At 39.1% G+C, this 13,862-nt stretch overlaps 2 protein-coding genes across 3 annotated transcripts; one reads left to right on the top strand and one right to left on the bottom strand.

Moving 5' to 3' along the window:
* Window positions 1–128: 128 nt before the first annotated feature.
* LOC131436131 (DNA damage-binding protein 1) lies at window positions 129–5,361 on the bottom strand. Its single transcript, XM_058604640.1, has 8 exons — window positions 5,151–5,361; window positions 4,745–4,893; window positions 4,064–4,673; window positions 3,234–4,005; window positions 3,014–3,177; window positions 1,965–2,957; window positions 1,705–1,894; window positions 129–883 (listed from the first exon to the last, which is right to left on the bottom strand). Exons 1-8 carry the CDS (start codon window positions 5,209–5,211, stop codon window positions 406–408), a joined length of 3,417 nt encoding a protein of 1,138 aa, XP_058460623.1. The 5' UTR covers window positions 5,212–5,361; the 3' UTR covers window positions 129–405.
* A 4,170-nt stretch (window positions 5,362–9,531) lies between these two features.
* LOC131436118 (putative zinc finger protein 286B) lies at window positions 9,532–12,204 on the top strand. Of its 2 annotated transcripts, XM_058604620.1 has the most exons (5): window positions 9,532–9,772; window positions 9,840–10,165; window positions 10,217–11,339; window positions 11,395–11,517; window positions 11,585–12,204. In XM_058604620.1, the coding sequence occupies exons 1-5, from the start codon at window positions 9,647–9,649 to the stop codon at window positions 12,107–12,109; spliced, it is 2,223 nt and encodes a 740-aa protein (XP_058460603.1). In that variant the 5' UTR covers window positions 9,532–9,646; the 3' UTR covers window positions 12,110–12,204. The 2 variants fall into 2 exon arrangements, with proteins under 2 accessions (XP_058460603.1, XP_058460612.1); XM_058604629.1 differs by lacking the exon at window positions 9,532–9,772 and having other exon boundaries at window positions 9,966–10,119; window positions 10,185–11,339.
* The last annotated feature ends 1,658 nt before the right edge of the window (window positions 12,205–13,862 follow it).

The raw sequence follows: 13,862 nt of genomic DNA, 5'->3' as shown, positions 1-13,862 counted from the left end.
GACGAATATAATTGATTAAAAAGATTTTTTCATGCGGCAGTACAAAATGTACATCGGTATACTAGATACTCTTCACTAAAACAACTTGTGCTTGGAGAAATTCGGATTGTAATGGGTTGTGCAGTGAATTTGGGTTTCATCCATTCCTTATTTTATTATCTCACGTACAGGAAATAATGTTTTAAGATTAAAGTAAGGTTATGTGAACTTACTTTGTGTTGGATGTGCTTGTGTACTTGGTATGTTCCTCTCTGACATCGATGAATTGAAAAGGAGCTGGTATACTTCATCACACAGCCCGAATAACGCCTTTTGTTCTGGAACCAACGTGTTTGGCGAGTGATTTTCGTACAACTGTTCTGACTACGTCACTGGTTCAACACAAATAATGAAAGTAAATTATGTTCAATGTATCCTGGTAAGGTCCTCCACGATCTTGATTATATCATCAACCGAAGCTTCCCTCTTGGTACCGTCTACGTCAATTTGCAGCTGTCTGGCTGCCTCGTTCATTTTGTCCCGACTGAGATCGAGAAAACTTTCCACCAAATCACCGTCAATAAATCCCTCACAACGCTCGGTTTTCATTTCCGTGTGGAAACTTCGCCAGTAGGAATGATCAATCTTTCCTACCGATTTAATGGTTTTGGTTAAATTTTCCTGCAATTTCCTTAGAAACTCGTAATAGTCCGGTGGAATCTGAGTGACGAGACCGATCGCCCCGCTAACCGTACCGAACAGTACACATCCGCTGGTTGGCGTCGTCCTTTCGCCGATGTTCTGCATTACCAGTGATCCATGACGGAACACGTTAACCATATCGCCGAGATGAAACTGGGCCACTTCGGGCATCTGTTGTCGCTCGTCGTCGGTCGTTGCCGCACTGTAATGGGAATAGAAAACTCATTCCTATTGGGATTGGTTTTTGATGAGGAATACATCTTTGTTTTCTATATAGGGGGTGCAAAAATGTGGATTGGTTTTGAACACCTACAGCTCAGTCAATTTTGTTTCAATGACTGACATTATTTCATCTATTGATGGGAAATTTTATTACGCATCAATTTTAAACTGCCTAAATTCTAAGACGCCATGCTGGCTTACTGGCTTTCCGTAACGGAAACGATGATTCCGAAGGACTAAGCAATAGGTTTGGGAAACATCGCTTTTACAGAGCAAATGCGAAACTGTGAATTTAAGCGAAACACGTGCTAAAGCTTCAGTCTTACATGAAACATGTCAGATGAAGTTAGACAGTAGGCATCACATGCAGCGTTACAAAACTATTTGATGTTCTGATAGGTTTGCTTTGATCAATTCGTAAGCGAAGCTTGACGTTATAAATAAAATTGCATGCAAGCAATATTTGAACACACGCTGAGTGGTTGGATAATAGCATACATTTGGGCTATTCTTATAATTTTGAAAGTTACAAGACAAAACTAAATTTTGGCGAACGTAATCTATGTTCTTAGTTCATGTGTTCGATGTTCTTCGAACTTTGATCCAACAAATATGCCACTCGTTCAACTGCACATTTATAAGTGTTATTATGGCAGATTGAACTGTTTAATACAGAATATCAATCGTTCAAAACTTTGGTTGCATAGTACCATATCAATAGCTCGAAAAAACCCAGTTTTAGATGAGAAACTTGACCTTTCAACCTCAAACAAACCACAGTGCCATACACAAACAACGTACCCATCTTTCAAACAAACGAACAGATTGTTACTATTATCCGCTCCCAAAAAGGCATCATCGTCCAAAATTTCCACCGCCGTCATCCAGTTGGGCTGATAGTCGCGAGCAATTTCCTCAAAACTGCCTTCCATCTGTTTGTACTGCAGCAGTGTAATCGATCGCATCAGATCACCGACCAAAATGAAATCACCTGTCCGAGGAAGATCGAAACAATTAGAACAAACACCACACTCTGAAGTCCAACGGCAAACGGAACAAACCCTTTGTTTTGCAATAAAGTGCCAGCACATTATTGAAATGGCTACACTCGAGTCGTAAATCTTTGTCATCGGTCCATTCGTACAGGCGCACCGTTGAATTGATGCTCGCGAGGACACGGCCGTTGAACTCGACGAGCGAATAGCAAGCTCCCTTGATTTCTTTCTCGCTGACTTGAGTGAGCGCTCCGTCCGCGTAGAGGTAAATAATTATTCGACCGACCTTCGGTTCCGGTTCTTCCGGATTAACCAAGGCGGTACCGACGATGTAGTACGTGTTGGGATCGTTGCCTAGTTTAGCCGAAATCAGTGACATCGCGTACTCCGTTTGCATGAATTGATGAGCGTGCAGAACTTCGAATGTGTTCTGATCGATTATGAGCAAGTTATGGACTTCGACTTCCTGGCCAAATTCGGTGTTACTTGCACCGGGCTTCAACAGTCCCATGTTGCTCGAAGAAGTCACATTCGACGTCTGCGTTGAAGCACTCTGGCGCGACGGTGTCAGCCCGCTAGAATCCTGTATGTCCATCCGAACCGTAATAACTCCAAAGGTTTGCGAAGCTTCTTGATACGCAATTCGCCGAGGCGATTCACCCAACGGTACCGTACGGATGTGTAGTTTCTGAATCTCGTCAATCGTACCCAGAATCACGGAGTTTTTCGTCGCCAGGGCCAAACTGTCCTGGTAGGCTTCGGCGTTCAGGGAGCACATGTGATTCACTTCCTTCAGGTTGACATTCGAAAACACCAGCTTGTGGTTCGAACTGTAGATGACGGTCGGACGATCGGAACAGGCAAACACATTCGTCGTCGAAAGTGAACGAAACGTTTTCAGAATCGTCGGTTGCGTACCGAGGGTAACTTTTTTCTGATCGGTCAAGCGGTTGGTATGTTTGTCCAGCACGAAGTAAAACATGGACCCATCGCCCAGAGCGCACAGCAAATATATGATGCCTTCGAAGCAAGCCATTAGAATCGAACGAGGTATGATTTCTAAAGGTAAAAAAAATAAATTTAATTATTCTTTAATCGATGCTCCAAAATCCTACCTCCTCCCAATTTCTCGGTGTGTACAAATTCCAGCTTGGGTAATCGTAGAATGCAGGCGGAAATATCAGTCCACAAACCAACAGCGACAAGCTCCGATCGAGATGCATTTTCATCCAACGGGGAGATGTCCAGACAGGCAACTTCATAATCCAACGTGACGGTGCTGAAATTACAAAGCATTACCGAATAATTGATGCCGAACATTGTGTCACAGCCTACCTCTTATGAATCAATTTCCCAGCCTCAATCTCAATGTAATAGATATCCCGTGCCGTTGCGCACACCAACTGACACGAGTTGCAGGCAACCACTCCAATGCGCTTATCATCTGGCGGTTTCCACTCACAAATCATCGACTTGTTATCACACTGAATCAACCGTGCCGTCAACGGGGTTACCTGAATGATCTGTCCGAAGTCTACATTGGCACAGTAGAACGTTTGTTGGTCACTCATAAATCCCGGTATCTCGGTTTCTTCTACCTCTTCACCGGACAGTGTCAAAATGCGTGTATGGCCAACGAACGACAGCACAAGTGTATTATCATAGGGACTGTCGTCGATGCCAACTCGGAGAGCCCACATACCCTTAATACCCGGTAGGTCTATGCAAGCATGCTCCTGAATGCCAATACCGTTGCGAATGATTCGCAACGAACCTTCTTTGTAGCTTCCTGAGCACGTAATCATTTGGCCCTGACCTTGCCGTTCCAGATCGACAATACACATGTCAATGATCGGAGCCAGATTGGTGAACGTTTCCATGACGGTCACGTAAGCTCCGTTGTCCCCGGCTGTAGTGTTCAGTTTGACCAGCTGCGAGTCCCCGTGCCGTGATCCAATGAATAGTACGCCATTATCCAAGTATGTAATGCATTCCGGAATAGTGATTTCTCCCAGTAACTCCACCTTAATATCTTTCACACTCATCTGACCTTTGCTATTTTCTTCCGTCTCCAAAAACATCATGAACAGATTTCCAATCATGTTACCTGTAGGAGCACAAACCTATGAAAATACTATTGTCAAAGATTCATCAAACATAATTACCTAAAAGATATCGAAAACCCTTGCTGTCCACCCTCGCATAACAGTTAATTGTACTTTGCTTAATGATGGCGGGTGCCACTGCCACATAGCTATCCCCATCGTGATAAACCACTGATTCTTGACCGATTACAATTGCGCCTCCCAGAGGAATCGGGACAGGGATCAACATTGTAGCTTCTGTTTCAACGTTATCCTGCTTCCAGGCTATCTTCGTAAAATCCTTATCTTTGAGGTTGATTTCGTGCGTCTTGATGTGTCTTCCGTTGAGGTCCTGATGGATAACAATCAGTGTCGGATGTTGCGTACCGTACAGGAATTCCACGTCCTGTACGTGCATCTCCTCCATCCGCAAACTGGTAGCCTTCAACTCGTGAGTATCTCTATCTAGAGGAATTATTTTGAACAGACCTTCATACAGTCTCATCCCGATAACTCGCGCTTTCGGGTCGATAACCGCTAGGATACCGGTTTCCGCCGGTTTGCCAACGCGGTCCGCTACATTCCCGTGGGCCTTTGTGATTATATCGATGTCGTCGCCTTGGACCGAACACTCCAAAATCATCGCATTGTAGCGATGAGTAAGAATAAAGATAAGATCCTTTTGGGCTTCCTAGAGAAACAACACAACAAAACAAACTTATTAAACACGATTATAATGGCACTTGGAACCGGAAAACTTACCGCAGGACGGAACAATTTCATCACCGCTATTTTGCCATTGATGCCTATTTCCTTGATCGGCCGCAGCCCTTCCGGTGTTACGAGATAGATTTCCAGCCGAGAGCTTTTAGCTACAATCAGATTTAGATCTGACGATGTCGTAAAGTTACCTGTAATACAATCGGGGAAAAAAACAAACAATGACGTCGGTGTCAACAATGCACAGATTTTTTTGTTTTATTTCGGCATATAAGCTTAAATAAAAATAATGCTATAACCTCGAAAAAAAACTAACATCAAGCGATAAAAATAATAGGCTGACAAAAACAGAACGAGCGCTTTCTGCAAGGGCTCCATCTTTTTCCTATACAGCTTGTCACTGCTCGACTAAATCAAGGAAAAATCGAATCTACCGATGGGTACGTACCGGTTACGCAAGCCGTGACCGCTGTAGGCTTCTGGGCGGTGACAATGTAGTTATGTGCCATCGCGAGACCGCGTTCCGGACCGATGAAAATGTAGAATTTTCTTCCGCAGAACCGTTCACGTTTTTAACACACTCAATTGAACAGAGACCGCAACAACAAAAAGTGCGATGAATGTGAAAGATCTCTCTGCGCGGCAGCCTCTTGCATCGAACTAACGATATTTTTTGACAATTGCAAACCCGCGAGTAAAACGATAAAGAAATTATGGTAGAAACAGTGCGACCCAGTTAAAACGTCCAGAATTTGATTAGGAATTAACTACTTTTATACCTGGAATTTGCTAATTTAGAGTAGGGTAACAGAGGTATTTTGGCCACTTCATATATTTTGGCCCACCTAACAAACGTTATCGATTTCATCGGATTTTATCGATGTTAAGTAACTAATTTTGCATCAATTTGAAGCTAATCACATTAAATTACCTATTGTGGAAGGGGTTTTTCAAGATATTACAATATTTGGTGGATATTTTTATGAAGTGGGCCAAAATGAAATCAATCCTAAAGTGGGCCAAAATACCTCTGTTACCCTATGACTCCTATCCTATCCGCTAATCGAAACGACTGATAGTTGGTTAAGGAAAGACGCAGATTATTTGTTTGATTTTTGCAAGTTAGCTGGTAAGCCTTTGTGATTCTGGAAAACTAACTAACTATCTTGTACTGCCTATACTTGCATATCAGTCCCGTATGGAAAATCGGCACGTCGAGAAAAAGACGATTAAAATGTTATTTCCGATTTTTTTTATTTATTGTGCTACCTAATGCTAAATCATGGTATTATTACTTAAAACTTTGCTATTCCGATTTTTTTATTTATTGTGCTACCTAATGCTAAATCATGGTATTATTACTTACATTTGCTATTCCAGTATCACAACAAATGAAATTATTAAAATTTGCACTGAATGGGACTGATATGCGGGTACTTCGCATATGGGACAGACATAAGTTGATATTTTTTCACATTTTACTGAACAAACCCTCAACTTTAATTGCAATTTCTGAGAGTATATTGAGGATAGATTTGATTCCTCAAGCTTTGGCAAAAATCGATATGGGACTGATATGCAAGTATGGGCAGTGTAGTAGCATACAAAAAAAACATTTTTGTCCAATTTTCGGTGGTAAAGATGGAAACTAATGTTTTATTAATGTTTGCTTTCAAGTTTCCTTTCAATTAACATAGAAAATTAACTAGCCGCCGGGAAGCAAGTCGATAAAATGCAAGCACACTACGCTGCCTTTAGCTAAAAAAAAATGAACAATACACTTCTGTTGTAGACAGTGGCCGATATTTGTAACCGGAGAAATCGTGGAATTAGCACCAAATAAAACGTACACTTTTTACGGAACAATAACTCGTGTCTCTGCTTTATTGCGTAGTTAATTTCTCTCTATCCCGCACGGCGTTTTGGTTACCTGGGCAGCCATGGCCACCAGACGGCTACCAAAATTGATTCAGTGACGGTTGTCAAATCCAGTTTGACAAAACAAAGTCGCCTGTATCTAAGTAAGCCGAGCGTTTTCATCTTCTCACCTTCGCTGGAAATGTCAAAGATTTCAATGTGGAAAAATCCTGGTGGATACGGTTGTATCGTTTGAGTTGTATATTTGGCAGCGGTGAGGCAGTCGGTCACCAGAATGTCTGCCAGCCATATTTTTCCAGCTGGCAGCGTTTAGTCAGCCATCTGGCAGCCAAGCGTATGCGGGATGTTTGCATGCAAAGGTGGGAAGTTTTGAAAGGCGCCAAGATGCATTAGAAAAGGTAATCACAAAAGTGGTAAATTTATAACAACTTCGAAAAATGCAGTGACATCACAGGAACGGATCTCCATCGAATGCGGAATTTTAAGTTTCAAGGTCTTTAATAATTTTCCTTTTCATTTGCAGCTTTCAGTTAAAATTTCACAGTATGCAGTGTCGATATTCAACCGAAGCTTTGAGAATAGAAACTGACAGAAAAAGGTTTCACAATAACTTTTATCTTTTTTTAATGGAGAGAATTTTAATGGAATGACTGAGAACCCGAGAGATCTCCAGAGTAACAATTTCTAGTTTCTTAGGGAAAGGTTTGACGAGAAACTTGTTATTGCTGGGCGTAAGTTCAGCAAAGATAACGGACGGGAACCTAAAGCTTTTCATTTCTTGGACAACTCTATGCTCACCACGATGGGTGTAATCTCAAGAGTGATGATGGTTTGCTAGAAGTTATTTACTTTCCTCCTAATGCCATAAATATTGAACAACATGTTAGCGAGTCAGTAAAAGGGATCGATTGAATTTTTACGTGGATAAAATACTGACAATAACAATTTTAATTTGGTTCAACCAGTGTTTTTTAAAGAACCAACATTGGTTTTGAAAACCATATTCTAGCATATTCTATTCTATTAGGGTGTGTATGCGTACATGTAGAGGAATGGAGCATGTTTAAATTAACAAAACTGTTACTAGATTTCTGAATTTGGTTTATTATGGTTTCTAGCTACAATATCGTTTCGAACTAATTTCTTCCTTCAACATCTACAATGTTTTCTGTTTGATTGGAATAAAAATTTTGGTCCAATCAAATGGAAAAAAATGTTCCGGCTGATTTTTATTTTAAAATAAACTAACTATTTATTACATGTCAATCAAAGTTGAATTGATGTTATCGGCAATGTTGATTCAATTCTGCTATACCTTTATATAAAAAAAAAATTTGTTCAATTCATCTATGATCTTGTTTGTGTAATGATACAACAAAGTGTACTATTCAAATGAATCATATTATTTCAATTAAAAAATCGTGTGGTTATGCGAATATACTTGATATCTTGTGAAATCACGTGCCACATCCATTGATATCCCACACAATTTTATGTCAACGCATATCACTTTTTTCGGTATGACATCCGGGATATCATGATCGATCTCATGTCGAATGTTAACACGGATAATGGCATTGAACGCACTCATTTATAAAGATGACCTTCATGTACACGAATGCTTCAACCTAGGACAGGACCAGACAACTGGCTTTTTATGCAAAGATTTGGTGCTATTCTCAAGTACAACTAACATAATTATTATTCTCAGCCATATCACACTTCGTGAATTCAGGCTTTCTCTTCGTATCACCCAGTGATTGTTAAATGTACTCGTATACTTTCCACATAGACAGGAATTAAAAACAAATTTAACTTGAATCCTATTGAAATTCATAATTCTCGGTTAATTTTTCAGAAGGTCGTAAGAGCAAGTGACAGTTTCTCTTTGTTTACTTTCTCTTGTATTAATTACCAAGCGGTTTACACGTTTATCACTTAACTCTTTGCATATAATGATGCCCGAAACTTTCGACTTTCAAACAGAACTGTGAAATCCAAGAAAATCTTTTCAATCACATCACAATAATCGAAGTGGATTAACAATGGTCAGGTCCTGTCATAGGCTTCAACCTAAGACAAGACAAGACAGCTCGCGTTATGGGCCTGAGTTCCGTGTTTGGGAGCCCATTTGACGTTTTTGGTGTTGTACTGTTTTCGTTACCACAGGGCTATTCTCATCGAATTTCGCAGTGTTTTTGCAGCAAGATTAGTGAAAATGTCTGAAGTAAATTTAAACTCAAAATAAACTAAATTCAACAAATATTATTTTATTTTACCAACACGTATACAAAGTTTCGTAGTATTAGATCGTCATACTTCGGCTATCATATTTCTTTTTGCGGGATTTTTTAGATTCGCCAGACTTCAGACGAAACGAAATGAATCTGGTAATAACTGCTTGTTGGAATTGAATGCAATGAAAAACGGTATCAGATAGTACGGTCATTTCCATTTCAATTTTTCTTTTCAAATTAGTTTCTGATATATACTACAAGATACCAGTAAGTTATAGGTGCTTTAATTGGTTCCATTTTTTTCGTTTATTGTAGGTACACTATATAGATATTTATAAAATCTCCAAATGTTGGATAACTCAATACCACACAAAATACGACGGAATTTTTGTTAACATAACAAGTTTTATTATTTGAATAATGGATTGTGTATAACATGCATCAATGGTTAAAAGAAATTGGTTGCACTGCCAATGTCGCTAGTCACATACAGTCAACTATCAATTATAATTCAGCAGGGTTCATGGAAGGCAAAAAAAAAATAAGAAGCCAGCTGTCTCGTCTTGTCTTTGGCTTCAACTAACGAATTCCATTGGCGGGCAGTTTCTGGGATCTAACCGGCGGCTAGACATTGTTTCAAGCGGGATGGTACGACATCAGTCTTTACACCAATATTTTCGTTCAGTGTAGATTTTTTTTGTATGATAGGTTTAATTATGGGTGTATCGCGTATGCCAAAAGATAGGTACAGATATTTTTGTTTGTTTATGAATCGTCTGCAAAAAATTCCCTAAAGTATCGTTTTCCGGGAATATTATAAACTGTTTCAATGAAAAATCGAAGAATTCGAATGTGCCGCTTGTGTCTATCGACAACCGTGGTATTGCGGTCGATTTTTACAATATTCAGGAATCACAATCTGGTATTTATCATTCGAGATTTTGTCAACTTGGAGGTAAGTTTAAAAATGAATTAAATATAGACAATTTTATAGTGCCTATTGCATTATTCTATTATATCAGGTAAGAGAAGATGACAAGCTTCCAAAACTTATATGCAAATCATGTGCCGTCAAGCTTATTCGCGTTCGAGAAAATGTTACATTATTCATCGAGAGCGATAAGAAACTACGAGATAAATTACAAGATGACGCTGAGTTACCGGATGTTGTGGATGAACTGCGACAAGACAAGAAGAGGAAATATAACCGCCGTAACGACGATAGTAACAATGACACGGAAGAAGAACGGATTGATGGCGAAGAGACTTTGGCAGAGATATCAATCAAGAAGGAGTCAGATTGTAAAGATGAAATTTTGAATGAAAACAAAACCTTAAATGTCCAACTGTAAGCTCTTTTGTTCTAGTTTGTGCAATATTTTACTTATTTTTTCATTAGGTTTGAATTCAACGAAGTTAAGGAGGAAATTTTGAACAGCGATGCAGAAGAAGATCTTCCACTGACGGTTTTTCGGAAGACGTCTAGCAACAACAGTAGTGCAGGTACTCAATCTGCTGTGACAGAAGGCAGCTTGAAAAATGAAAAGAGTTCAGCGGTTATACCCCGAGAAAAACTAGAAAATAATGATGTATCTTCCAAATCTACGCTAATGGTGAACAAAGTTGAGGCCGAAATCGAAGATGACGATACGGCATTCACAAGTCCCATACATTCTGAATCAGAACATGAAACTTTGAATGTTAAAACAGTTGAAACACCGCGAGTGAAAAAACGGAGAATCGTTGCAAAAAGAGGAACGAAAAGAACCCGGAGTGAAAACAAGCAGTTAAAGTTTGAGATTGATTCCGATATGGAAGCAGATATAGACGACGATGAAGACAGAGATGAGACGTTTAAACTTATAATAGACGAGTCGAAACCAGGAAATGATGACACTGATGACCAATCTGAAGATGATTTGTTAGAAGCACAATTAAAAGACAAACCAGTTAAGAGGAAGAGAGGCAGGCCAAAGGGTATGGTTAAGCCACATAAAAAAAGAAGAGGCGGTCGCATTGCGAAAAAAACACTTCCTAAGCAAGACTCGGTACCATCGTTACACGACTACAAATGTTATATATGCAACAGTGAATCTCTGGGATCTAGGAAGGCTATGATTGAACATTTTTCTGTTCACATTGATAGGGTCCCGCACACTTGCAAAGAATGTGTCATGGAAACAGTGGTCCTAACCCGTGTTCGTACCTTAAACTCTCACATGAAGATGCATGCTCAACCTGTTAAATGTGACTATTGTGATCGTCGTTATAGTAATGCGGCCGGTAAGTACTATCATACACAAACATTCCACCTAGGAGGCGGTGCTCCCTGTTTGGTCAATTGCGAAATTTGTGGTAAAACTTGCGGATCGCAGACGGCTTTGAAACAGCACATGAAATATCATACAACTAAGTTGAAATGTAGTAAATGCGATATGGTATTTAATCATCCCAACAAGCGGAGAAATCACGAAAGATTGCATGATGAGAATCGCGGGTATGAATGTGTGGTGTGTAAAAAGGTAATCCCCTTTGTTTGGTTTCGTTCAACATGTGAGAACGTTTCGGTAATTTCAGGTTCTTCAAACGATTGAATCATACGATGTACATCTCAAGAAACATAGCCAGGAGCGCAGTTATCAATGTCATTTGTGCCCGAAAAAGTTCAATACTTCCTGCAACCTTATTTTGCACCTTAAGGTAATAAATGTGATCATAACTGTCATGACTCAAGCTGATTTTTGTGTGTGTGCTCAATTTCATGCAGGTTCATGCCAAGAACGACAACTATAAACCAGCTAAGTCTTGGATCGAGCACTATACTGTGCTAAGTCGGAATCCAATGCACTTCAAATGCAATCACTGTGACCGGTATCAAACAGACAAGGTGAACAACATGATATCCCATTTACAGGCCCATTTCAAGGAATACGAATGTGACCAGTGTCAGCACAAGTTTGCCACTGCCAAACAGCTGCGAGCACACTATACCACTCACACTGGTGAAAAACCAGAAAAGTGCAAATACTGCGAAAAGGTATTCTCCACCAAAAACAATCTCAGAATACATTTGAAGGCTTCACACCCGGAGTGGACTCCCCAACGGCAACAACAATTGTCTACGCCGGGAACGCAGTCAGAGTTAGCGGCAACATCGCAAACTCAACCCCAGTCCTCTGGAACCGCTCATCCGTCAGCATATGATAACTCTCCGGCAACATCTTCGCCGTTTACAGCCCCGAGTGAAACACAGCAAACTCAGCAGCTTACGTTCAGAGGCTTACGAAGTTAGATGCAATTGATGTTCGAAACATCTCTTACCCTGTCTAAGTTATATTAAGTGATTTATCACAATCCAATCGAAATATAGACGGTTCGCATATTTAACACACATTCAAACTTGTAGTAGATAATATCAATACCATCATTGGCTCATTACTCATTTTTTTCTTCAGGAGGGATGCACAGAGAACAGATAATTATGTAAAGATTTCTTTGTTTGTAAGAAAATTCACTGCAGTTTGAAATCGTTTTCTTCACATAGCTATTCGCCAATATAGGCACTCCGAGCAGACCAGCAGTCGCTTATGGGCACTTGCGTTCTAGCTTGCATACAATGGTAATTCAATTTAAGCCATTTGAATGTACACCGATTACGTTGAGCACCTCGCGTTTTGAGCCCCAAACACTGCGATGTTTTGATACTCATCTCGACTCTCAAATTTTGAAAATTACTTCCCTATGATGTCATAAAACACTATCTGCTGTATATTAGTTGTTGTGAGAGAATCGACCCTAATTCTAGTGCAATAAATAAAGTAAACCGTAAAAAAATTGCATTACTGATTGATTATTTACGTTGAAATCAGCTGATTTTGATCTCAAGTTTTATTTTTTGAACAGTTATGTTTGTCAAATGTATGGTTCTTTTTACTGAAATCCCTTTGTATCTTTTTTTCACTTCTCATTCTGTCTGATTGTATGAATCGATGAAAAGGTATTTCTACAAACGAAAGCCACTCTTTGCTCAGTTCCTCTATCGATCGTTCGTGGATTTGGCTTGAAAATTATGCGAATCAGTCAATCATCAATTTTTGACACATATTCGCTTTACCCATTATTGAGAAAAGAATATTAACCCATTATAACTCATATAAATGGGTACCTCAACTTAACCGCGCAAAGCAGAGATGCCAGATATTTTCATAGAAAATCTGTATTCTTTGTATAAAAAATCTGTATTAATCTGTATTCAGTAATAAAATGAAATTCTTACAAAAAAATTTATCATCATGTTATTCCAATAGGTTGTGGTTGTAGGATGGTAGATTCAATCAGTCAATTCAACGACGAAGTTCCATAGTTTTTTTTTCCACAATTGAATTGCAATTCCATATATTTATCTAGTTTGAAATTGATGACTTTTTAATTTGACATGGAATTTCAACGCCCAATATGCAACGTCAAGTCGGTTCATACAACTCTCAGTTTGACAGTAAAGTTTCATGATGCCATTACTTCCTTAAATAAAGTACTGTCTTTAAGCGTATCCAAAAAATCATCTTTTCTGTTAGTTTTTCATTCATTTGGCTTCTCCAATAGATGTTTTCACTCAGTCATTGAAAAAAATTGAATATCAGTTCAAATTGGTTTCAAATTATAATATAAATGGATTTCACAGATTTTCATATTAATTTGTGATTTATCCGTTGATTGATAGACTTTTATATCGTCACTGGAATCAAATACTAAAAGATTTCTCAGACAGAAAAGTTAAATTTGTTCTTTCTTACTTTTTGTGACATCTGTATAAATCTGTATAAAATTTAAAAAATCTATAAAATCTGTACTCTGTATTAAATCTGTATGCGTATGTAAAAATCTGTATAATACAGATAAATCTGTATAAATGGCATCTCTGGCGTAAAGAAACGTTATAAATATTATAGCTATCCACAGTCAGACGGCGCTACATACCGCCGTGGAAAGTTTGAGTTGCAAGTTTCACATAAGTTTCAAACAAGCAGAGATGCCATCATGTCTGC

This window comes from Malaya genurostris, chromosome 1 (genome assembly GCF_030247185.1).
Source record: "Malaya genurostris strain Urasoe2022 chromosome 1, Malgen_1.1, whole genome shotgun sequence".
In the NCBI taxonomy this organism is placed as follows: Eukaryota; Metazoa; Arthropoda; class Insecta; order Diptera; family Culicidae; genus Malaya; species Malaya genurostris.
Note: the sequence above shows the minus strand (reverse complement) of the source record. Positions and strands in the feature narration are given on the sequence as shown.

Coding starts and splice junctions, on each gene's coding strand:
- LOC131436131 (XM_058604640.1), bottom strand. CDS start 5,211: ATGGCACATAACTACATTGTCACCGCCCAGAAGCCTACAGCGGTCACG. Junction 3,178..3,233: donor GGGAAATTGATTCATAAGAG/GTAGGCTGTGAC, acceptor TTGTAATTTCAG/CACCGTCACGTTGGATTATG. Junction 884..1,704: donor TTCGTTTGTTTGAAAGATGG/GTACGTTGTTTG, acceptor TTCCCATTACAG/TGCGGCAACGACCGACGACG.
- LOC131436118 (XM_058604620.1), top strand. CDS start 9,647: ATGAAAAATCGAAGAATTCGAATGTGCCGCTTGTGTCTATCGACAACC. Junction 10,166..10,216: donor AAAACCTTAAATGTCCAACT/GTAAGCTCTTTT, acceptor TTTTTTCATTAG/GTTTGAATTCAACGAAGTTA. Junction 11,340..11,394: donor AATGTGTGGTGTGTAAAAAG/GTAATCCCCTTT, acceptor CGGTAATTTCAG/GTTCTTCAAACGATTGAATC.